The following is a 24,122-nucleotide window of genomic DNA, read 5'->3' as shown; positions in this document are numbered from 1 at the left end:
AAGGTGTCTCGCGCGACAGTTAGAAACTAGACGTACTTGATAACAGTTAAATTCGACTCCAAACTACGGATGAGGGAGTGAAGGTGTTAAAGGATCTGGTAAAGAAGTCCCCACTTGCCTTCTTGCTGTCGCAGATGATGTGACGGCATCGCGCACGTAATTGATTATAGCGGATACAGTTGGACAACGTAAGATCATGACGGAAAATGCAAAGAGCATGTCTCTGCTCACGTATTGCATCACGGCATGCCTCATTCCATCGAGGAAGTGGTGGGTACTGGGGAAAAGGGAAGGTACAAGGTATTGAATGTTCCGCAGCTGTAAGAATAACTTCCGTAACATGAGTGACCTAATCGTCAATGCTAGGAAATTGATTGTTATCAAAAGTTGTTAGGGAGGAGAAAAGTGTCCAATCGGCTTGGGAAAACCACCAGCATCTTGGGCACATAGATGGCAGTTGTGGCTGTAACCGAAGGACACATGGAAAGTGGTTACTCGAGTGTGTATCAGCAGGAGCAAACCATTTAAAGTGCCAAGCTAGCTGAACAGTAGCAACCAAAAGGTCCACATGAGAATATGTTGATGTGGAGGCAGACAAAAAAGTAGGTTCCCCAGTGTTGAAGCAACAAGATCCGCCTGGTGGAAGAGGTCAATCAATAGGGAGCGTCTTGACAAGGACATAGAGATCCCCAAAGTAGATGGTGGGTGTTGAAGTCCCCATCCAGCAAACAGGGTGGTGGGAGCTGACCAAGGAGATGAAGACTGGCATGCAATAAGGGCAGAGGGTCATGTACTCGGAATGAGGTGACAGAACAAAGGGGATGAAAACTATTGGATGGACAATGTAGAGACAAAAGGTCATCATCATAAGTTGAGGTCAGGAACCAGAGAATGTGTTGTGTGGATAACTCCCATCTGTGCAGTTCATAAAAGCTAGTGGTAGAATGAAGTATTCAGATAGCCTCGGCTGGGCAGCAGCCATTGAAATAAAGCATGTTATGATCAGCTGCACGTTGTGCCCCAGGAAGATGCACTTTACTCCTGGCCACAGTTTGGTAGTGGCCATTCATCCTGGTGGACAGCTGGGTGATACTCATACCAATATAAAAAGCTGTGCAATGATTTCATCACAGCTGGATATGATATGGCTGCTTCCACAGGTGATCCGGCCTCTGATAGTATAGTATAAGCCTGTGACAGGATTGGAACAGCAAGTGGTGGGTGGGTGGGCGGCACAGGTCTTGCACTTGGGTCTTTCACAGGGATATGGCACCTGTGGCAATGGATTGGGAGTGGCATAGGCATGGATTAGGATGTTGTGGACTTTGGGTTGGTGATGGAACACCAGTTTAGGAGGGTGGGAAGGATCTTAAGTAGGATGCCCCTCATTTCAGGGAACAAAGATAGATAATCAAAGCCTGTTGAAGACGTGGTTCATTTGTTCCATCCTGGGGTAGTATTAGGTGACGAAGGGGGCTCTCCTTTGTAGCTGGTTCTTGGTGGTTGTGGGAATACTGGTGGTGTGTGGGGATATGAAATGGGAAATCTATCAGTGCACTAGGTTTGGGCCATCTAGAGGAAACCTTCCTAATCTTCCAAAACCCTAAACCCTTTGTCTGTTTCAGGATCACTGATGATATCTTCTGATCTGGACTCGGTGTCAAGACACCTATCCTCATCATTCCTTCACAACCTCAACACCTACTCTCCCATCCATTTCATCTGGTCCTACTCAACCCAGCGTGCAACTTTTCTTGGGGGTCGAGCTCCTCCTCTCTGATGGCTCCACCCACACCTCTGTCCACATTAAATCCCCCAATCACCAAAACCAGCTGCATTTCAACAGCTGCCATCCCTTCTCTGCCGAAAAATCCCTCCCATATAGCCTGGTCACCTGGGGACAGCATTTCTCTAGTGAAATGACTTCCCTTGTCTAGCATGCTGAAGGTCCCATAAAGGCCTTCACAGAGATGCACTTTATTCCAAAACTAATCTGCAAACAAATTTTCTGTGCCACATCCCCATATGTCTCCAATCCTCCCACCACACCAAAGAACCAGCTACAAAGGAGAGCCCCCGTTCATCACCTAATACCACCCCATGCTGAAACAAATGCACCACACCCTTCCTCAGAGCTTCGTTACCTGTCAACATGTTCTGAAATGAGGGACATCCTACCTATAATCCTTTCCAACTCTCCTAAAGTAGTGTACCATCACCAATCCAATCTCCATGATATCCTAGTCCATGCCTAAGCCACTCCCAATCCCTACCCCATGCCACAGGGATCATATACCGTTGAAAGACCCAGGTGCAAGATCTACGCAGTCCCCCCCACCCTAGCACTTCTTATTCCGGTCCTGTCACAGGCTTATTCTACCCCATAAAAGCCCAGGACCCCGGGGAAAGCAGCCATGTCATATACCAACTGTGCTGCAGTCATTGCACAGCTTTTTATGTTGGTATGACTACCAACCAGCTGTCCACCAGGACAAATGGCCACCACCAAACTGCAGCCAGGAGCGAAGTTGACCACCCTGGGGCTCAACATGCAACTGAACATAACATGCTTGATTTCAACGACTGCTTCCTAACCACAGCCATGTGGAGCCTCCTCTCCACCACCAGCTCATCCTTACAACACATTCTCCATACTTGAAAATATCCTGGCCTCGACCTATGCTAACCTACTGTTTCCACACCACACACCCAATAGTTTCTGCTTCCTCTGTCTTATCACCATCTGCTAAATACACATCCCCTCACCCTCACTGCATGCCACTCTGTGGCAGCATACTCACTGGTCTTTCCCTTCTCTGCTCATCTCCTTTTCTGACCCCCCCACCTCCCCCCATATTCCTCCCACAGCCTCCTGACACTGCATCTGGCAGTCTTGTCCTGCCACCTTCTAGTCCCTGGATGCTCTGCCAGACAGTGCTCTTCTCTACCCCCACAATACACTACTATCCCTCCTCCTCCTCCTCTGCCCCACTCTGGATTGCTGCTTTCGTTCAACACAACTGTTGCAATCTGGTCAGAGATAGTGGCCATGTGCGAGTGATGAGTGTAGTGTGTCTGCTTGTGTGAAAGTGTGTGTTTGCCTTTCTTTTATGAAGAGGGTTTCAGCCAAAAGGTCAGTGTGTAACAATCTTCTCATTCAGCTGAACTTCCCCGTATGGGGCCTCCCAGCCAACAATGCCACATGCTCATTTCATTTTCTCATTGTGGCTGTCTGAAACTCAGCATCTCATCTTTATGGTGAGTAGAATGTCCATTTCACACATTCATTGTCTTAACATAAATGGAACAATATATTTAACTTACAGTACTTATAAGTTTTCAAACAGTTCAACATATTTCATGCACATTTTATAAAAAATTAAATAATAATAATAACGGAAATATTATTGTTGTGACTTGGCAAGACAGCCAAGTCACTATGAGAGGAAGCTGAAAGGCACGCGTTTAAGCTCACGCAGGCTGGTGTGAGGTCTGGAACAGGTCAAGGTCTTATAGTAGCAAAAATAGTACGTGATTTCTGGAATACTTAACTTTAATCCATAAGTGGTGAACATAGCTCTTGATAGTACATGCATCACAAGATAAATAGCAAATGATAATGGCGCCTTGCTAGGTCGTAGCAAATGACGTAGCTGAAGGCTATGCTAACTATCGTCTCGGCAAATGAGAGTGTAATTTGTCAGTGAACCATCGCTAGCAAAGTCGGCTGTACAACTGGGGCGAGTGCTAGGACGTCTCTCTAGACCTGCCGTGTGGTGGCGCTCGGTCTGCAATCACTGACAGTGGCGACACACGGGTCCGACGTATACTAACGGACTGCGGCCGATTTAAAGGCTACCACCTAGCAAGTGTGGTGTCTGGCGGTGACACCACAATTATTACTACTACCACAAACACCACGCACAACAACAGCAACAAACTGAATTTCATCCAGCCATGCAGCTGAACTCAGCCACAAGACTACAATTTAAAGTAGGCTTTATATAGCAGGACAAATATGGGGCTAGTTGTCTATCAACTATTTTGACTTCATGCTACAGAGGAATATACTGCCTGAATCATTCTTGCCTTCTTCCTCATTTTAGCTAGTCTGTGGTCAATGCACCATCTTGTAATATTATAAAGTCTAACTATAAGGATAGTTGCCACATATGGTTTCACCTAGCATAAAACAGCTAAAATAATTAAAAATTAACTCTAACATTTCAGAAATATACAAATCATCACTTTTTGTTTAATGAAAATATTGTTACAGAAATTTTATAGAAAACTAGAAGTATGCAAGGATATGACTTAGCATTCCTATACTACACATGTACAATCAGCAGATACATATCAGGCTTTAATACTGTTCAGCATCCCTTTTCCTTATCAAAAACAATATAATCATTTGCACAATACTAGTCAAAGTTTACAATTATGTTTGTTATATTCCTTCTATAAGGAGTTCTGGGCTAGGAAGAGGTGTACATGAGCCTCTGTACAGATTATAAAATGGTGCAAGAGGTAATGACGAACTTCAGTTATCAGTTAGGCTATAAGGTATGCTAACTTTATGAATGTTTCATGCACAGTTTTAACCAGCTATACGAAGTTTCTTTATAACGTACATCATGCTGCAGAGTCAAACCTTCATTTCAGGATTATACCATATCGTGATATCTCATATAATGCATTGATAAGGCTAATAACTTCTTGCTCATTGCATGCATATGTGTTTAAATCGCAAAATGTTTTCACTGTAGGATCATACTGAAACTTACCATTTTTGTGGTCTTTCAGCACTGTTCCGTCATTTTCATATTCAACCTTCATGTTTACCGTGTACAGTTGGCAATGGCTTTCCTGACCAGCTACCAAAAAGGTCCGTTTACCATTATTATAAGACGCACAGTTCATTACTACACTTGGACCTGTTTCATGACGGATAACTTCTTCAGCAACATACTTTTCTCCATCATGAGATAACTCAAATATTTCCTGAAAACAAATGAGATATAATATTAAATATGAACATTAATAAATAAATAAATATTTTATAGACAGGCTAGCTTTCTCTAATTACTACATAGAAACCATTTCCTATCTAAATGAAACACATTACTAAACACTTACAGAGAGTGAAAACTGGACATTAGAAGAACTATTGCTTTGAAAAGATGTGTGACAGAAAGTGAAACACACTGGAACAGAGAATAAGTTTATGAAAACATGTTCACTTTCCTTTTGAAAGTATGGTAAACAGATGACATTGTTTTCAAAGTGCTGTTATAAAAGCTTTACAGGAAGTAATTCAAAAGATATGAATACCAGGAAAACACTCAATACTACAAGGCCATTAAAACTATTTTAGCAAGGGTTATGGGAAATTATGAGACAGAATTACTGGCTAGTAGTTACCTTGAGGAAGAAAAACTACAGTGCTGCTGGCAGGCACATATAAAAATACATAACAATATCTAAGCTTTTGGTACTAATAATTGCTTCCTTGGGGAAGAGAGACAGACAAACAGGGGAAGGTTAGAATGGTGGACATGTCATGAAGCCCTTCATCCTCACAAAACAGGTCTTAATGACTTACCCTTCCCATTTTAGGCTTCCCCGAACCTTTCCCTTTCTGCTTCTAAGGAAGCAGATAAAGTTGATGTTGATGAATAAATAAATATTTTTTAAGAAAACCAAAAATTCCCATTACTTTTTGAACACACCTTGTAACAAAGGTGCCAGAAACCACACTGCTTTTAATTCTTTTCATTTACAGGCAATACATTGCAGAGTCTCAGGATCCAGAGATAAGTTGGTTGACTTGGAAGGTCTCATAGGACATAGTAGGGTTGTCAGAACTGCACCAAAAACCAAAGACCAAATGGAATTAAGATTAGTTAATAAGTTCTGGTACAGAAGAACAGGGAATGGAGGACATTTAGGTTGAGTTTTTACTGTGCAAACAATATGACAACACATTAAGCATCAAAAATGGTAACTGAATGCTTTTATAGACTGTCTGGGTCAGGAGCTGTAATGGCAGAGCATTTCAGAGAGAACTAGCAAAGTATTGCTAATAATTGTCCTGATCATACTGTTGTAATACAGGGTGATTTCAAATTACCAAGTCTAGATTGACAGGATCTTGCTATCAAAGTTGGTGCTACGTCAGGGATTTGTGTGACATTATTCTCAATGTCTTGTATGAAAAGTATTTTGAGCAGATGATTAAAGAACAAACTCATGAAAGTAACATCTTAGACCTCCTACCAACAAACAGACCTTAAATTATCAAATCAGTTAACATAGAGAAAGGTATCAGTGATCATAAGGCTGTGATAGCAACTAAGACCACAAGTTTTACAAAAAATGTTAAGAAAGGTAAGAAAATGTTTTTGTTTAGCAAGAGTGACAGGACACAAATTGAAGAGTATCTGACTAGTCAGAGAACAAAGATGTGGAGCACAAATGGAAAAAATTTAAAAGCACCGTTCAATATCCCTTAGACATGTATGTTCCAAGCAAGGTCTTATGGGGTGGTAAGATCCACTGTGGTTAACTAGTCGTCTTAGAAAAGTGCTAATGAAACAAAGAGAGCTTCATCACAGATTTAAGGGATGTCAAAACCTAGTTGACAAACGAAAGCTGAACCAAGCAAAAATTAGCATAAGGAGAGTCTTGGGAGAAGCATTCAAGGAATTTGAAAGTGAAATTTTGTCAACCAATCTGCATGAAAATCCTACGAGATATTTGTCTTACCTAACTGCTGTCTGCTTCACATCTGCTGTGCAGCGAGCTACCTTAATTTAAGTATTAACTGTATTTTTCTTACTTGTCACTTCTTCTTCCATATGTTTTTGCTTTTAGGAAGCTTTAATTGCCGAGTGCTAGTAATAGTGTTCCATAGATTTCGTGTTTGTTTTGAATACAGTCAGAGAGAGCCCCTTTAGTCAGCCATAGTGCCAGTAGTGCTAGTGTTTGTTTTCAATACAGTCCAGAGACAGGTAGTGCTATTTTCATTGTTTTCTACAAGAAGTGGCTAGCAACCACAGTTTAGTCAACAATCAGCCGCCTTCAGTGAATTAGCAGTCTACTTAAAAGTTGATTAACTCTCTACAGTAAATTGATTTCTTAGGATGGATAGCATGTGTGACTGCTGTGTACGGACGCAGGAGGAGCTGGCCACTGTTCGCGAACAGCTGAACGTGTTGATGGCCGCGGTCAGCCGTCTTCAGGCTGCTGTCTCGGAGTGCAGCGGCAGTGGGGAGTATGGTGCGTCGCATGGTACGCCCCAGGTGTTACATGTTTCACCCACTGTCCCTGCTGTCGAGACATATTCGTGGGTACCGGGCACGGTTGGGCCACCCTCTCCCCAAGGGGAGTGGCGGGTTCAGCGGCGTTCGCGGCGCACGAGGCGGAGGGTAAATGTGGAGGCTGGCCGTGTGGCATCGCCCGCTCTGTCTGTGAGTGGACATGTAGCCGCTCCTTCAGCAAGGTCCGAGCAGGCACACAGGGGGAGGGGTTTATTAGTTATTGGGAGCTCCAACATTAGGCGGGTGATGGAGCCCCTTAGGGAAATAGCAGAAAGGTCGGGGAAGAAGGCCAGTGTTCACTCTGTCTGCTTGCCGGGGGGTCTCATCCGAGATCTGAAGGAGGCCCTGCTGGCGGCGATAGAGAGCACTGGGTGCACCCGACTGCAAATTGTTGCTCATGTCGGCACCAATGACCCCTGCCGTCTGGGTTCAGAGGTCATCCTCAGTTCGTACAGGCAGTTGGCAGAATTGGTGAAGGTGGAAAGCCTCGCTCGTGGGGTGAAATCAGAGCTAACTATTTGTAGTATCATTCCCAGAACCGATCGTGGTCCTCTGGTTTGGAGCCGAGTGGAAGGCTTAAACCAGAGGCTCAGACGATTCTGCGGAGATCTGGGGTGCAAATTTCTCGACCTCCACTATCGGGTGGAGAAATGTAGGGTCCCCCTGAATAGGTCAGGTGTGCACTACATGCCGGAAGCGGCTAATAGTAAATAGAAATATACCGAGCGAGGTGGCGCAGTGGTTAGACACTGGACTCGCATTCGGGAGGACGACGGTTCAATCCCGCGTCCGACCATCCTGATTTAGGTTTTCCGTGATTTCCCTAAATCACTTCAGGCAAATGCCCGGATGGTTCCTCTGAAAGGGCACGGCCGACTTCCTTCCCCATCCTTCCCTAATTCGATGAGACCAATGACCATGCTGTCTGGTCTCCATCCCCAAAAACAACCAACAACCAACCAACCAACCAACCTAAATAGAAATATTAAAAAAGGTAGGAAGATTTTTCTGTTTAGCAAAAGTGACAAAAAGCAGATTACAGAGTACCTCATGGCTCACCACAAAAGTTTTGTCTCAAGTACAGACAGTGGACAAAGTTCAAAACCATCATACAACATGCGTTAGATGAGTATGTGCCACGCAAGATCGTAAGAGATGGAAAAGAGCCACCGTGGTACAACAACCGAGTTAAAAAACTGCTGCAGAAGCAAAGGGAACTTCACAGGAAACAAACATAGCCAAAGCCCTGCAGACAAACAAAAATCACACGAAGCCAAATGTAGTGTGAGGAGGGCTATGCGAGAGGCGTTCAATGAATTCGAAAGTAAAGTTCTATGTACTGACTTGGCAGAAAATCCTAAGAAATTTTGGTCTGATGTCAAAGCGGTAGGTGGATCAAAAGAAAATATCCAGACACTCTGTGACCAAAATGGTACTGAGACAGAGGATGACAGACTAAAGGCCGAAATACTAAATGTCTTTTTCCAAAGCTGTTTCACAGAGGAAGACTGCACTGTAGTTCCTTCTCTAGATTGTCGCACAGATGACAAAATGGTAGATATCGAAATAGACGACAGAGGGACAGAGAAACAATTAAAATCACTCAAAAGAGGAAAGGCCGCTGGACCTGATGGGATACCAGTACGATTTTACACAGAGTACGCGAAGGAACTTGCCCCCCTTCTTGCAGCGGTGTACCGTAGGTCTCTAGAACAGCGTAGCGTTACAAAGGATTGGAAAAGGGCACAGGTCATCCCTGTTTTCAAGAAGGGACATCGAACAGATGTGCAGAACTATAGACCTATATCTCTAACGTCGATCAGTTGTAGAATTTTGGAACACTTATTACGTTCGAGTATAATGACTTTTCTGGAGACTAGAAATCTACTCTGTAGGAATCAGCATGGGTTTTGAAAAAGACAGTCGTGTGAAACCCAGCTCGCGCTATTCGTCCACAAGACTCAGAGGGCCATAGACACGGGTTCACAGGTAGATGCCTTGTTTCTTGACTTCTGCAAGGCATTCAATACAGTTCCCCACAGTCGTTTAATGAACAAAGTAAGAGCATATGGACTATCAGACCAATTGTGTGATTGGATTGAAGAGTTCCTAGATAACAGAACGCAGCATGTCATTCTCAATGGAGAGAAGTCTTCCAAAGTAAGAGTGATGTCAGGTGTGCCACAGGGGAGTGTCATAGGACCATTGCTATTCATAATATACATAAATGACCTTGTGGATGACATCGGAAGTTCACTGAGGCTTTTTGCAGATGATGCTGTGGTGTATCGAGAGGTTGTAACAATGGAAAACTGTACTGAAATGCAGGAGGATCTATAGTGAATTGACGCATGGTGCAGGGAATGGCAATTGAATCTCAATGTAGACAAGTGTAATGTGCTGCGAATACATAGAAAGATAGATCCCTTATCATTTAGCTACAAAATAGCAGGTCAGCAACTGGAAGCAGTTAATTCCATAAATTATCTGGGAGTACGCATTAGGAGTGATTTAAAATGGAATGATCATATAAAGCTGATCGTCGGTAAAGCAGATGCCAGACTGAGATTCATTGGAAGAATCCTAAGGAAATGGAATCCGAAAACAAAGGAAGTACGTTACAGTACGCTTGATCGCCCACTGCTTGAATACTGCTCAGCAGTGTGGGATCCGTACCAGATAGGGTTGATACAAGAGATAGAGAAGATCCAACGGAGAGCAGCGTTACAGGATCATTTAGTAATCGCGAAAGCGTTACGGAGATAATAGATAAACTCCACTGGAAGACTCTGCAGGAGAGATGCTCAGTAGCTCGGTACGGGCTTTTGATAAAGCTTCGAGAACATGCCTTCACCGAAGAGTCCAGCAGTATATTGCTCCCTCCTACGTATATTTCGCGACTAGACCATGAGGATAAAACCAGAGAGATTAGAGCCCACACAGAAGCATACAGACAATCGTTCTTTCCACGAACAATACGAGACTGGAATAGAAGGGAGAACTGATAGAGGTACTCAGGGTACCCTCCGCCACACACCGTCAGGTGGCTTGCGGAGTATGGATGTAGATGTAGATGTAATATCAGTAAGCTGTTTGATATCCTCTATTCATTCACTCAGTGATCATACTGGCACTGAAAATGGAACATAACAAGAAGAAGGCTGAAATACTGCATTCCATCTTCCGAAATTGATTCACCATGGGAGATCGTAACATAGTCTCCCCTTCCAATCACTGTACAAATGCCGACAAGCCAGATATTGAGACAATCTATTGCAGAATAGAAAAGCAACTACAGTTGGTTATCAGTGGAAAGACATCAAAACCAGACGTGATACCTATAAGAGTCTACAAAGATTATGTAAAAGAAATTGCTCCCTTTTGTAGCAGTTTATCGTGGATCGCTGGAGCAGCGAAGGGCACCTAGCGACCAGAAAAAAGCACAAGTCATTCTCATTTTCAAGAAGGGTTGTAAAAAGATGCCCATAATTATAGGCCTATATTGCTGAAGTAAATTTGTTATAAAATTATGGAATATGTTTTGTGTTCAATTATTATGACTTTTTGGAGAACAAAAACTCTCTCTATAAAATTCAAGATTGATCCACAAACTGAGATCTTGTGAAACTCTTCCTCTATAAGGTCCATATTTCTGTTGGCAATGGTGCTCAGGTTGATGACATGTTCCTGACTTCAGGAAGGCATCTGACACCATCCTGCACTGCCATTTAGTAAAAAATATACAATCTTGCCAAGTGTCGGACCAGATTTGGGGCTGGATACAAGATTTTCTTACAATTAGAACTCAACATGTCTCTGTTAACAGAACAAAATGTAAATGTAATCTTCAGAGTACACAAGGACTATTACTGTTTACAATGTATGTAAATGATTTAGTACAAAACTGTCAGAAGCTCCTTTAAGACTGTTGGTTGATTTGGAGTGAAAGGAACTAAACTGCATGGTCATCAGTCCCTTCATCCATTAAGTGGCAAACCAGAAGTGGTCATCAAAGGAAGAAAGCGAAAGGCAAATCCTGAAAACCCTAAATGTAACTAACACAATAAAAAAACACAGATAAAAGTCAAGAAAAAGTCATCAAAAGATCATCAAGCCAAGGCATTAAACCAAGAAATGAAAATCAATAAAGAGAATAAAAGAGTGGAAGGGTAAAGACCACACTGGCCACCAAGCAAATGCGGACAAGGAACTTCTTGAGGGGAGGGGAGGGGAGGGGAGAAGGGGGAGGGGGGGGGGGCAGGAGAGGACAGCCCCACCAATCCCTCAGACAGTCAGTGAGGTCAAAAAGTCCTACCTTACAGGAAAGAATAGAAATCACCATCGCAGGCAAAACGCAACACCAGATCACCTGCTTTGGCACTGTCTGTTAACACCAGAGAGAGTGTATCAGGAAGATTAAGCTGCAGTCTCAAAGCGGCCAAATTAGGGCACTCTACGAGTAAATGGGCAACTGTCAGATGGGCTCCACAATGGCAGTGAGGAGAATCCTCATGTCAGAGAATGTGGTTAGTGGTATAACGTCAAGTTGAACACATATATTTCAAAATGACACAACACATATAAGTCACTAAGCAGGTTGACAAAGCAAGACATGTGAACATGGTAACATTCCAATGAGCTCTGAGTCTAAGCCTAGCGGCCGCTGGCTGGCTGGCCGCTTAGGTGGCGCGGCTGCTGCATGGCTGGCAGACAGCGCCGCATGTCGAGGATGCGCGTAATTGCGCGGCGGCGCTTTGAATGATAGGCGAATCACAACACTTTTCCCCCCTTTGAAATTTTTGCACTGGTCTTGATGGAAGTGGCCTGTAGATTGCTAACATCCATAGGCGTTGTTTGACTGGCCGTAAATTCTTGAGGAGGAGGCTTCCCGTATGGACGTAAGTGTCCCCCATGATAACGGGTCGAGATGACAGGAGACATAGGGGTCGAATCTGATGGGGCCCCGTGCACCAATCTGCCCGTTGCGGCAAGCCCAGTTGATATAACAGGAGACATGGGCGATGTGTCGGCGTCCGTAGGAGAAGGAGGCGAGTAGATTGGCTCCGACAGATGATGGTCATCTGGTTCCTGCATGGGCCCGTCTCCTGGTGGTGTCTGTTCTTGTACTGGCACCGAGATGACGGTGAGAGGGCTGTGTTGTGAGTAATGAGAGATTCCAGTATCCCGAGCGTCAGGTAGAGCCGAAGGTGGTGTAGCGGCATCCGGAACAGGCGTTGCCGGCACACGAGGCTGAAGCTGGTCCGAATGATGCACTGCAACACCCGTGTACCTCTGGATTTCATACAGGCGTCGGCCACGGAGTCGTAAGATGCGGCCAGGACTCCATTTTGGCCACCTGCCATATCCCCGTAGCCAGACAAGGTCGTCAGCGGTGAACTGGCCAAGCGAAGGCACCCGCGGCCGTGAATTGGAAGGCCGCAGAAGATGAAGTAGCGTGCGGGGCTGTCGGCCATGTAAGAGCTCAGCCGGGCTGTGGTTGCTCATGGGGGTGAAACGGTAAGAAGCCATAAATTGGAGAAGTGCATCATCAGCAGCAGAAGAAGTCAGGAAGAGTTCGCATCTGAGCCTTAAATGTGTGGACCAGTCGTTCAGCCACACCGTTTGACTGTGGATGGAACGGAGGGGCCGTGACATGCATAACGCTGTGACGAGCACAAAAATAAGCAAATTCGGCAGAGGCAAATTGCGGACCATTATCAGTAACAAGAGTAGAGGGAAGGCCTTCCAAAGAAAAAATATGAGCGAGAGCATTTGTGGTTGCCGCGGTGGTAGGCGACGTGCAACGGACAATGAAAGGAAAGTTAGAGTAGGCGTCAATTACAAGGAGCCAATAAGTACCTAAAAAAGGTCCCACGAAGTCAGCATGAATGCACTCGCAGGGTGTCTCAGGCGAAGGCCACGGTGACAAAGATGACTTCGGGGCGGCGGCCTGTGACGCACAAGGGATGCAGGCAGTGATCACGTGTGCCATTTCAGAGTCGATGACAGCACACCAGAGATTTTGTGCGAGACACACCCCAGTGCCCTTGGTGAAGGAGGCACAAGACCGAAGCACGCAAAGACGCAGGTAGCACAACACGCGGCAAAGCATTGTCGGTGGAAAGGAGGATAACACCATCCCTAGCCATGAGGCGGTAGCGCAAAGCGTAGTAGTTCCACAATGGATCAGAAGTCTTAGCGGACGGACGATCTGGCCAACCCTTCTGAATACAGCGTAAAACGTGGGAGAGGGTACGATCAGAACCCATAGCAGCCGCCAGCCGGTCCCCGGTGATGGGGAATCCGTCCACAACCCGCTGCTCGGCAACATCCAGGTGGAAACACAAAAGTTCGTCCCTATCGAATGCCAGATCAGGACCCATGGGAAGGCGAGTCAGTGCATCAGCATTCGCATGTTGAGCCGTCGGCCAGAAATGAATCTCATAATTGAAACGAGACAAGTAAAGAGCCCAACACTGGAGACGGTGTGCAACCTTGTCGGGAAGTGGCGTTGATGGATGAAACAAGAAAACAAGTGGTTTGTGATCCGTAAAAAGATGAAATTTGGATCCATAGAGAAAAACACCAAACTTATGAAGAGCATATATAATGGCCAAAGCTTCTTTTTCAATTTGAGAATACTTTTGTTGGGCATCCGTGAGCATTTTGGAGGCATAAGCAATGGGTTGTTCAGAGCCGTCAGAAAAATGGTGCTCAAGGACTGCACCGACCCCGTATGGAGAGGTGTCCGTGGCAAGAACAAGATGTTGGCCAGGTTGATAAGTAGCCAGGCACGGGGCCTGTTTCAGCATAGTCTTCAATTTGTGGAAAGCCGCATTGCATGAGGCGGACCAGTGCATTTTTATGCAACAGGCACTGCAACGGCTGAGCCACCGAAGCAGCAGACGGTAAAAACTTGTGATAGTATGCTATTTTCCCCAAGAAGGCCTGCAGTTTCTTAACAGATGTAGAGCGAGGAAGGGCATCGATCGCAGCGACAGCTTGCTGAAGCGGGCGAATACCATCCCGAGAGAGTTGAAACCCCAAGTACGTGATAGATGCCTGAAAAAATTGTGATTTCTGAAGATTACACTCTTGACCGGCAGTCTGTAAGACATGAAAAAGTGTGGGGAGGTTCTGAAGATGATGTTCTGCGGTGGAGCCAGTGACAACAATGCCGTCTATGTCATTTATGCACCCAGGGGCAGGGAGCAATAATTGTTCCAAGAATCGCTGAAAGAAAGCAGGGGTGCTGGCAACCCCGAATGGCAATCATTGGTATTGATAGAGGCCGAAAGGCGTGTTAAGGACCAGAAACTGCCGGGAAGCAGCATCGAGAGGAAGTTGATGATAAGCTTCTGATAGGTCAAGTTTAGAAAAATACTGGCCTCCAGCAAGTTTAGTGAACAATTCTTCAGGTCGAGGCAAAGGGTAAGTGTCGATGAGGCATTGCGCATTTACGGTGGCTTTGAAATCGCCACAGAGACGAATATCACCACTGGGCTTAGCAACGACAACGACAACGACAGGAGAGGACCACTAACTGTAAGTGACAGGAAGCAAGACCCCTGAAGCAGTGAGACGATCCAGCTCCTGTTTTACCCAATCACGAAGGGCCACAGGAATTGGCTGAGCAGTGGGTTTAAGCGCGATATGAGCTTCAAAGTCGTTTGCACGGCCTAGCCCAGGAGAAAAAAGGGATGAAAATGTCGTCGACAAGGAATCCAATTGAGCATAAGGAATACCATCAGAGACGATATTGACAGAGTCATCTATGGAGAACCCAAAAACGCGAAAGGCATCGAAACCAAAAAGATTCTCTGCGTTACTCTGGTCGACCACAAATATTGGAACAGTGCGAACGACGGATTTGTAAGATACCTCAGCATTAAATTGTCCCAAGAGAGAAATCTTCTATTTATTGTAGGTCTGTAATTGCCGAGTGACAGGTGATAGGAGTGGAGAACCCAACTGAAGATATGTCTGAGAATTAATTATAGTGGCAGCAGAACCAGTATCCACCTGCATGTGAACATCCTGATCAAGGATTTGGACAATGAGGAATAACTTCCCTGAAAGGGAAGAAGTGCAATTGACAGACAACACAAAGCCGAATCAGCGTCACGGTCATGAACATCATGTATGCGGTCGGATTTGCAAATGGCAGTCACATGACCCTTCTTTTTGCAATTGTGACACACGGCCCAACATTGGGGACAAACACAGCGGACATGAAGGAAGTTGTCGGGGGTTTTGCTGCAGTTTCTTAGGGGGTTGTTTACGGTTAGGCCAAGGCTACACGTGGGAGCGTACTGCGGCGACGTTGGCCAGCAGGGACGCACCGCACGCGTCGTCAACAGCGCACAGAGGTTTATTTCCCCGACGTCACCCCACGCCTCTATTTGCGCCCCAGCGGCACAAGAAATTTCAAAAGACTGCGTGATGGATAGGACTTCATCTAGAGTCGGATTTGCCAACTGAAGGGCACGTTGCCAACCGGATAATGGCAACCCGTACCCTGGAATTGGCATAGGATTCTTTGTGAACGTCAGTAACAAATTGACACTTTCGACTGAGGCCGTGAAGTTCAGCAGCCCAAGCACGATAGGATTGATTTGGTTGTTTTTGACAACGATAAAAGGCAACACGAGAGGCTACCACATGCGTTTGCTTTTGAAAATAGACAGACAGAAGTGAGCACATTTCAGCAAAGGACAAAGACACAGGATCTTTCAAAGGAACCAATTGCGACGACAACCGATACATTTGAGGTGAAATCCATGAAAGAAACAGAGACTTACAGGATTGTTCGTCCGTGACATGAAATGCCAAGAAGTGCTGTCGAAGACGTTTTTCGTAATCAGACCAGTCTTCTGCCGTCTCGTCGTAAGGAGGAAAAAGAGGTATAGACGACGACGAGAAGTGTCCTGCATTTGATGCCGCGACGAAACTGCGAATTGCCAATGTTAGAAGCGTTTGCTGTTCAATGAGACCTTGCAATAGTTGCTCGACAGTAGCCACGGAAACCTGTGGGTCAACGATGAAAAGGAAAAATCCACTACCTCGTCGCCAATTGTTATAACGTCAAGTTGAACACATATATTTCAAAACAACACAACACATATAAGTCAATGAGCAGGTTGACAAAGCAAGACATGTGAATACGGTAACATTCGAATGAGCACTGAGTCCAAGTCTAGCGGCTACTGGCTGGCTGGCCACTTAGGTGGCACGGCTGCTGCATGGCTGGCAGACAGCGCCACATGTAGAGGACGCGCATAATTGCGCGGCTGCACTTTGAATGGTCGGCGAGTCACAACAGTTAGTGTCAGCCAAGTGTGGCTAATGCGGAGTCAACAGAGGATGGTGGACTCCCTACAAGAAGCTCAGAGGGAAGTTTGCCACATGGTTGAAGTTTCCTCAATTGTCCTCAGTTTTTTTCGGGAGATCAGGGCAGAGCATTCCGAGTTCCAGCAATATATCGCAAATAAACAACCAAAGGTCCAGTTCTGGGACCCTATTTTCAGAATCAGCATCCTGGTGGACAGCTTTGTCAACCGATTAGCTCATTTGTTTCCCGAAATCCCAACATGATCAGTGGTCCAAATGGAAACAACTGGCTGTCCTGCTTGATGGAGGTCAGAGGTACACTCCTGAATAGCCGTAACCAAGGGGTAAAGAGAGTAGCACTAGTCTATAGCCTGAAGGCTGCTAAGGGAGTGCCAGTACAAGAACAAAAATGTCTAAGGGCTAGTTAAATGGGCATCAATTCAGCAGTGAAGACACTGCAGCCATCTGGCTGAGAGTGGAGTTTATTGCACCATGCATGTGTGTATGCAAAGCCTGTTCATCCGTCAACTGTTGAACCATCAGTGAATACCAATTCCGAACGTGGATACATCTAGAGGACAGCCAAGAACAGGTGGTGAAAGATCATTGGGTCAGCAGAATCTTTCGGTCCACATGAGACTTCGAGACAAATCCGAGGTCCGGGCAAAAGTCAAGGGGACAGATGCGATGTCTCCCTGCTGAGAGGTGACAGCGGAGGACATTGCAGTTCTGAACAGACACACTGGAGGCATGCAGCAATTGTAAATCCAGTTCTGGGTCGCTGTTGTTGGAGGCGGAGATCCCTTCCAAGAAAAAGGATATGGTAGTTGGGTTGCTCAGGGAAGCTATGTACAAGTATGGCATAATTCAGCAGCTGTTGTTGGTGCCTAATAAATAATGGAGGGACTCCAGCCTCAACTAGTAGGCTGTTCAGAGGGTCAGTTCAGAAGGCCCTTCTCGCAAGCCAGACCCCACAATGGTGAATGGGCTCCAGTATCAGCAACGCTAAAGAGAGTGATGTTGAACCATATGCAAGTCTGCCACAATCAAGATGGGACAGAATCAGGGCTTACAAAAGCTGCAAAACGGTAAAGCGATCTGTATCCCAGCTAGTGTTACTGTAACACAGAAGTGTTTTGAGGTGTCACCAGCACTTTCACTAAGTTGGCAAAGGTGGAGAAGCCACATCAGCTGGGAAGCAACTACAAGAAGTAACTGATCAGCCAGGTAAAGTCTCAGGTGTGGGTGGACAGAGACAAAAGTGCATAACACAAGTCTTGGCGGCTTAAAAATTAAAGCCATGGGTGAGAACCTATGACTGCACCTTTTGTATGGTGCCTTGTACACAAAGCTCAGCAACAGCTATACTAGAGGAGCAATAATACAAGCAAAAATCAACGGCATTTAAGGAGGGCGATACTGAAGACCTCAGAGCCACCATTAGACCATTGATGGCAACCAGAAAGAGGGGATGCTCATTACAGAGCCCTGCAGGATCCCATGTTCTTGGATATGGGGGTTAGTGAGTGAAGCACCTACTTGAATCCAGAGTGTACAGTGCAACAGGAAGTTCTTGACAAAAATCAGGAGTGGACTCCAGATACCCCACTCATGTAACGTAGTACAGATATGGTGACATCATGTCATACTATAAGCCCTCTGTAGGTCAAAAAAGACAGTGATGAGGTGTTGATGAAATGCTAAGGCCATCCAGATGGTGGAATTCCAGATGAATCAAATTATCAACAGTGGAGTGGCCTTTGCAAAAACCACCCTGAGATGCAGCCAAATGCCTCGAGACTCAAGGACCCAACATAGCTGCTTGCTCATATGCATTCATGCAACTTACAGGCAACTGACAATCCGTTAAAAGATGTTTCAGCATTTGGTTGTGTATGCATTCTGGCCCAGGGGCTGTATCAGGGCAGTGGGCTAGGACACTGGAGAGTTCCCATTCACTGAATGGAGCATTGTATGGCTCCAGGTGGCAGGTAGTAAAAGACAGATGCTTTTGATCCTCCTGCTGTTTAATGAGGGGAAAGGCAAGGTGGTAAGTCTCAGATGCAGATGTGTGAGCATAATGCCCAGCAAAATGTTGAGCAATAGTGTCGCAATCAGTATAAATAATACTATTTCGTACTCCTGCAGAGGATTCGAAGCCACAGTCATCTGATCTTTGCCCGTACGTGTGATTGAGAGGTACATGATCCAATGGTGGGAAAGTACCATTCCCAGGATTCTCGCTTTTGTCATTTCATGAGGTAGCAGACACAAGCACAGAGCTGTTTAAAGGCAATGAGGTGCTCCAATGACAGGTGCTACTTATGTCATTGGAGAGCCCGCCTATGATCTCTAATGGTGGCAGCAATCTCTGGGATCCACCAGGGTACTACCTTCCAATGATGGGATCCTGAGGAAGAGGAGATGGTTTGGTTGGTTGCCAAAACAATGGCTGCCATTGTATTCTGGACAACCACATCGATAAAGCTCTGCAGTGGTGAACTAAGGACGGCAGCAGAGGTAAACCCATCCTAGTCAGCATTATGGAGAACCCATCTGGTCGGGTATCTAGGGGAGCAATGCTGAGGGAGGGTCTGGAAGAATGGGAAATGGTCACTCTCACACAGTTCATTGTGGACCCTCCAGTGGGTAGATGGTAGAAGACCAGGGCTGCAAAATGAGAGATCAATGGCTAATAAGTTCCTTGTGTCACACTGAAGTTGTGGGAGCACCAGAGTTCAAGAGGCAAAGATCAAGCCATGCCAGCACAGATTTCATGTCTTTACCACAGCCAGTGTTCACTATACCACCCCACAAACCATTATGGGTGTTGAAGTTGCCCAAGGTTAGGAAAGGCGGGGGAGCTGCAAGAGTAATGGCAACAGAACATCCTGTAACACTGTGTTATCAGGAGGCAGATAAACGTTACAGATGGTAAAATCCTAATGTGCCCTTACTCAAACAGCCACAGCCTCCAAACGTGTATCAAGAGGCAAAATATCACAGTATGCAGAGTCCAGCACATATTCCACCCAATACACTCTCATAGTCTGTACAATTACTAAAATAGCCTCGGTAACCATGAAGGGCTGGGGTTCGAGTTGCTGGTAACTAAGTTTCCTGGATGGCAATACAGAATGCAGGGTAAGTGCTTAAAATTTGCTGTAGCTCAGCCAGGTGATGGAAAAATTGGTTACAATTCCACTGGATGATCAGACTGTCTGAATACTGTGGGGGGCATGAAGTGACCGTGGGGTGGAGGGCAGGCTATGACCAGGGTCATGTTCTGCCACCGGTTGAGATGTTAGGGGATCCTCTGACATAGGTTCTGTGGCACATTTATGGGAGACCTGGTGTCTCAGGGACCACTAGGATCTCTACCTTGGGCACAGAAGGCATACATGCTGAGTCCGGTGGCATGGGCCAGTGAAGTTTCCTTTGTCTTGGAGGACTTCTTTTTGTCTTCCTTGCCCTCCTTCCCCTTAGCAGATGAGGACATGGAAGGTGTCCCCAAATTGGTTCTAAGAACAGAGGAAGAATGAGAAATCTGACGGACAGCAGCCTGTGGTTCCTTCAGCCAGAAGCTGGTGTCTGGCTGTGGACTAGCAGGAACCATGGAAGGACAAGTTCAAGGGATAGCACAGTGGAAACACCAGAAGGGATCCCAACCACCTGGGGGGCAGGTATCAGTGGGCAGTTCTGAGGGCCCACTGTAAGAGTTATAAAGCACTGTCAAGAGAGAAGGCAATGAAGTTGCAGCAGGGACTGTGTCATTTGTATGGGACGAAGACACTCATACATTTTTGTGGCCTCTTGATATGTGAGCTTGTCCAGGGTCTTATACTCCTGGATTTTCTTCTCACACTTAAAAATGGACCAATCTGGTGAGCAGGGAGAGTGGGGCTCACTGCAGTTTACACAGATGGGGGGAGGGACACAAGGAACATTTATGTGCAGCAGACATTCACAATCGCTGTAGACAGGAGTAGTTGTGCAATGGCAAGGCACATGTCTGAACTACATACATCTGAAGCACACGGGATTTCATTTCATGCTGGTGGACTGTCACCTTGACCACCTTAGGCAATGTATGACCCTCAAAAGCCATGTAGCAACTCTATTTTCCGTTAGTCCCCTATAGACATGATGGATGAAGTGCACACCTTGTCACTCTAAGTTAGCCTGCAGCTCACTGTCAAATTGCAAAAGACGGTCACGGTGAAAGATGACGTCCTGGAGCACATTGAAAGTCTTGCGGCAAGTTAACAGTCATGGGAATGTCATCCAAGTTTTGACAACAGAGCAGCACCTGTGACTGAGCAGGAGATGACGTTTTAATCAGGAGGGAACTGATCATCATCTTAGAAGTGGCTGCAACTTTCCCGTATTTGTCTTCAATGTGTTCCACAAAAAATAAAGGCTTTGTGGCCAAAAAGATGTCAGTCCTGGTACAGACCTGGTGTTGGGGGAAGGTTTTGCTCCTTGTCGTCTAGTCCTGCATTCCACCTACAGCGGGGTCAGGGAAGGGAATGCATTGGGATTGTACTCTGTTGCATCATACAAGACCTTCCCACTTGAAGAGACTGCTGAGGCTGTGAGACCACTGGTAGGAGAAAGTTTAAGTCACTTGATGTGCTAATTATCCTCCAAGGTGCCAGCCACTCTGGATGGGGGCTCTCCCCATAGGAGCTACCCAGCCACAGAATGGTTATCTGGCCAGTAATCTATTGCCAGGAGTCCCCACGCTCCATGGCTTACATGCGGAGTATGCAGCGCAGGCACCAATGGTGCAATCCCTCTGGTCAGAGGGCTACCATAGTGCAGGTACTTGATGAGCCCCCCTACAACGGGATGGCTACCGTACAGGGATTTCAGCGTACTATGACAACAGGAAGGAGGGTCCCAGGGTGGAATGGCACAGATGCAAAGCATACACCACAATGGGTGATGTTCCCTGCATGACACACACTTCTGCAAAAATTGGTAAATATGGCAGGTCAAACCCAAAAATGGGAACCATATAATCACTGATGGAAGCTGGAGAGAGTGCTGAGAGTGAAACAAGAAATTGAGACCAAAATCATGAAACAAGTCCAGACAGTGTCTGCACCAAAAGGACTATCCAGCGGAAAGTCATCAAAGGAGGTAAGAGATAGTAGAAGTGTAGGTTTGCAGCACAGAGGGAGGAAGTCATGCTGCAAGGGCTGGGGGCCCCGGTAGACAAGCACATACACACCAAAGAGGGGTGAGCCCCCTGGAGGAGGGTTACAACTGTTCAGATGATAAGGTTGTCTATAAGAAAGCAGCAATGCTAGGAGACAGTATCGATTTGCAAAACGCCTGGATGGGGGGGAGGAAGAGTGACGCCAGGTTGGGGGGGGGGGGCGAGGAAGAGTGACGGGGGGGGGGGGGGGGTGCAGGAAGAGTGACGCTGGGTGGGGGGTGGGGGAGAGGGACGCGGCATGGGGTGGGGGATAGGGCCGCGGCATGGGGTGGGGGAGAGGGACGCGGCATGGGGTGGGGGAGAGGGATACGGGGGGGGGGGGGAGAGGGATACGGGGGGGAGGGAGGGAGGGAGGGAGGGAGGGAGGGAAGGAGAGAGAGAGATATCCAACACAGAGTGGCACATTTCATCACAAGATTCTTTAGTTTGCTCGAGAGCGTTAAGAGGTGCCCGACAAACTCCTGTGGCAGACATTACAAGAGAGGCATTGTGCATAAATACATCTCACATAGTGACCATGTCATATAAATTTGAGAAATTAGAGCTAATATTGTGTTTGTCTACAAGCATTCTTCCCACATGCCATTTGCAAGTGGAACAAGGAAGCGGGTGATTAGTTAGTAGTAACAGAGGTACCCTACAGCACATACCATTAGGTGGCCTGCAGAGTATGATGTAGATGTTACCATCATGTGTTCATCAGCACACGTAATCTTGGTAATATGGTCGCTTGTCAAAATAAATGTTCCCATTGGACACAAACATCTGGTTGTTCACCCATGAATTAATTCATCATGAATAAAAGAGAGCAAACTGTACAAATATTCCAAGAACGTTGTGTTGTGTGGTTCAACATATGAATCAGAAAAATACTTGGTGGATAATGAAAGTAATGACTTTCTGGCAGTAATACCAAATGAAATGAATAAAGCCTTCTGAGGAAAGAGGAAAAGTCCCGTGCTGGAAATTTCAGTGACGCAATACAAATGTTTAAAGCTGGAGGCAATATAACACAAAAAGAACTCACAAAATTGTTTACAGAATTTCTGTGGAGAAAGGCACTCAAGAACATTTCATTGTTTCCGAATGTGCACTACAGTACTGACTTATGTCAGAGGGACATGGACTTCAAATGCAAAAACTATCCAAAACCGTAGTTTTAAACAGTGAGCAATGGAGGGCGACATGTTAGAATCTCCCTGGAGAAGCAGAAAATAAACAAATGGACCAGGGACAAGCAAGAATGAATGATGTAATTATGACTGTCAAGGAAATAGAATGAAGGTGGCAGGATATGTATCCAGTCAAGGAAGTTCTATGCTGGATTGCAAGAGATAAGTAAACACCAGAATCTAAAGTGGGTAGATGACATCAGAAAATATGCAGGGAAAAGATGGATGCATTCTGGTGAAAGCTGTAATGAATGGGAAAGATTGAAGGAGGTCTTTATCCATTATTGGATGACAAATGAGTGATGACAAGAATAATGACGATGATGATGATATTCCTATCTTGTCGCGACAAAGAAACAAATTTTAAACAAATTCCATAATTGTATTTCTTATTTACTGTCTGATTAGTTTCCTAAAGTGACTCATTATGGGCAGAGGTGCGTGCATTTGGAGCTCTCATTACTTTTAATGATGATTAAAAACTCTAAAATGGTTTAGGCCAGGTAAAATCAGTGCACTTTCTTTATTGTTTGATAAACTATAGCCAATTTAATTTTTAGTTGCATTTGGTCATTGCCAAAATCATTTTCTATTTGTGTTGTTATGGAAGAATGCAGCTATACATATTACTAACTTAAAGTCCTCTGGCACATTTTTCTGTCTGTATGTGAAGGCTGATCTCAGGAATTACTGTACGGATTTTGATATGGTTTTCACTAATAATAATGCCAGTTCACAAGGAAGGTTTGTAATATATAATTTATTACAGCTACACCAGACAAGTCATACAGCCGTATATACTTAGTGGAACCCGTGTGAAGCTGGAGCAGGTCACTAGTTAAGGACAAATTACTTCTTCATGGAGCGTACCACAGCCAAATATTTACTGAATGACTGCAGCATTTTTCTTCACTTTGGTTTTTTTTATATATATATATATATATTCATGTGAAAATAAATGAACAACAGCCTAAGTGAAGAAAAAATGCCACATTCATTCAAGAACAAACTTGTTGCTGTTCTCAGAAAATTCTTTGAATTTACAGCATCTGTCACTGCTGGCATCATTTTCAGTTT

General features: G+C 45.4%; 1 protein-coding gene across 1 annotated transcript in view; it reads right to left on the bottom strand.

The window, feature by feature from the left end:
* The window catches only part of LOC124615555 (prolactin regulatory element-binding protein), a 138,869-nt gene that overhangs the window by 94,773 nt on the left and 19,974 nt on the right, over nt 1-24,122 (bottom strand). The window contains exon 2 of the mRNA XM_047143531.1: nt 4,785-5,001. Within this exon, the coding sequence (XP_046999487.1) occupies nt 4,785-5,001 (217 nt within the window). The remainder of the gene's footprint in view (nt 1-4,784; nt 5,002-24,122) is intronic.

Source organism: Schistocerca americana, chromosome 5 (assembly GCF_021461395.2).
Source record: "Schistocerca americana isolate TAMUIC-IGC-003095 chromosome 5, iqSchAmer2.1, whole genome shotgun sequence".
Classification (NCBI taxonomy): domain Eukaryota; kingdom Metazoa; phylum Arthropoda; class Insecta; order Orthoptera; family Acrididae; genus Schistocerca; species Schistocerca americana.
This window is presented reverse-complemented; position numbering and strand designations above follow the sequence as displayed.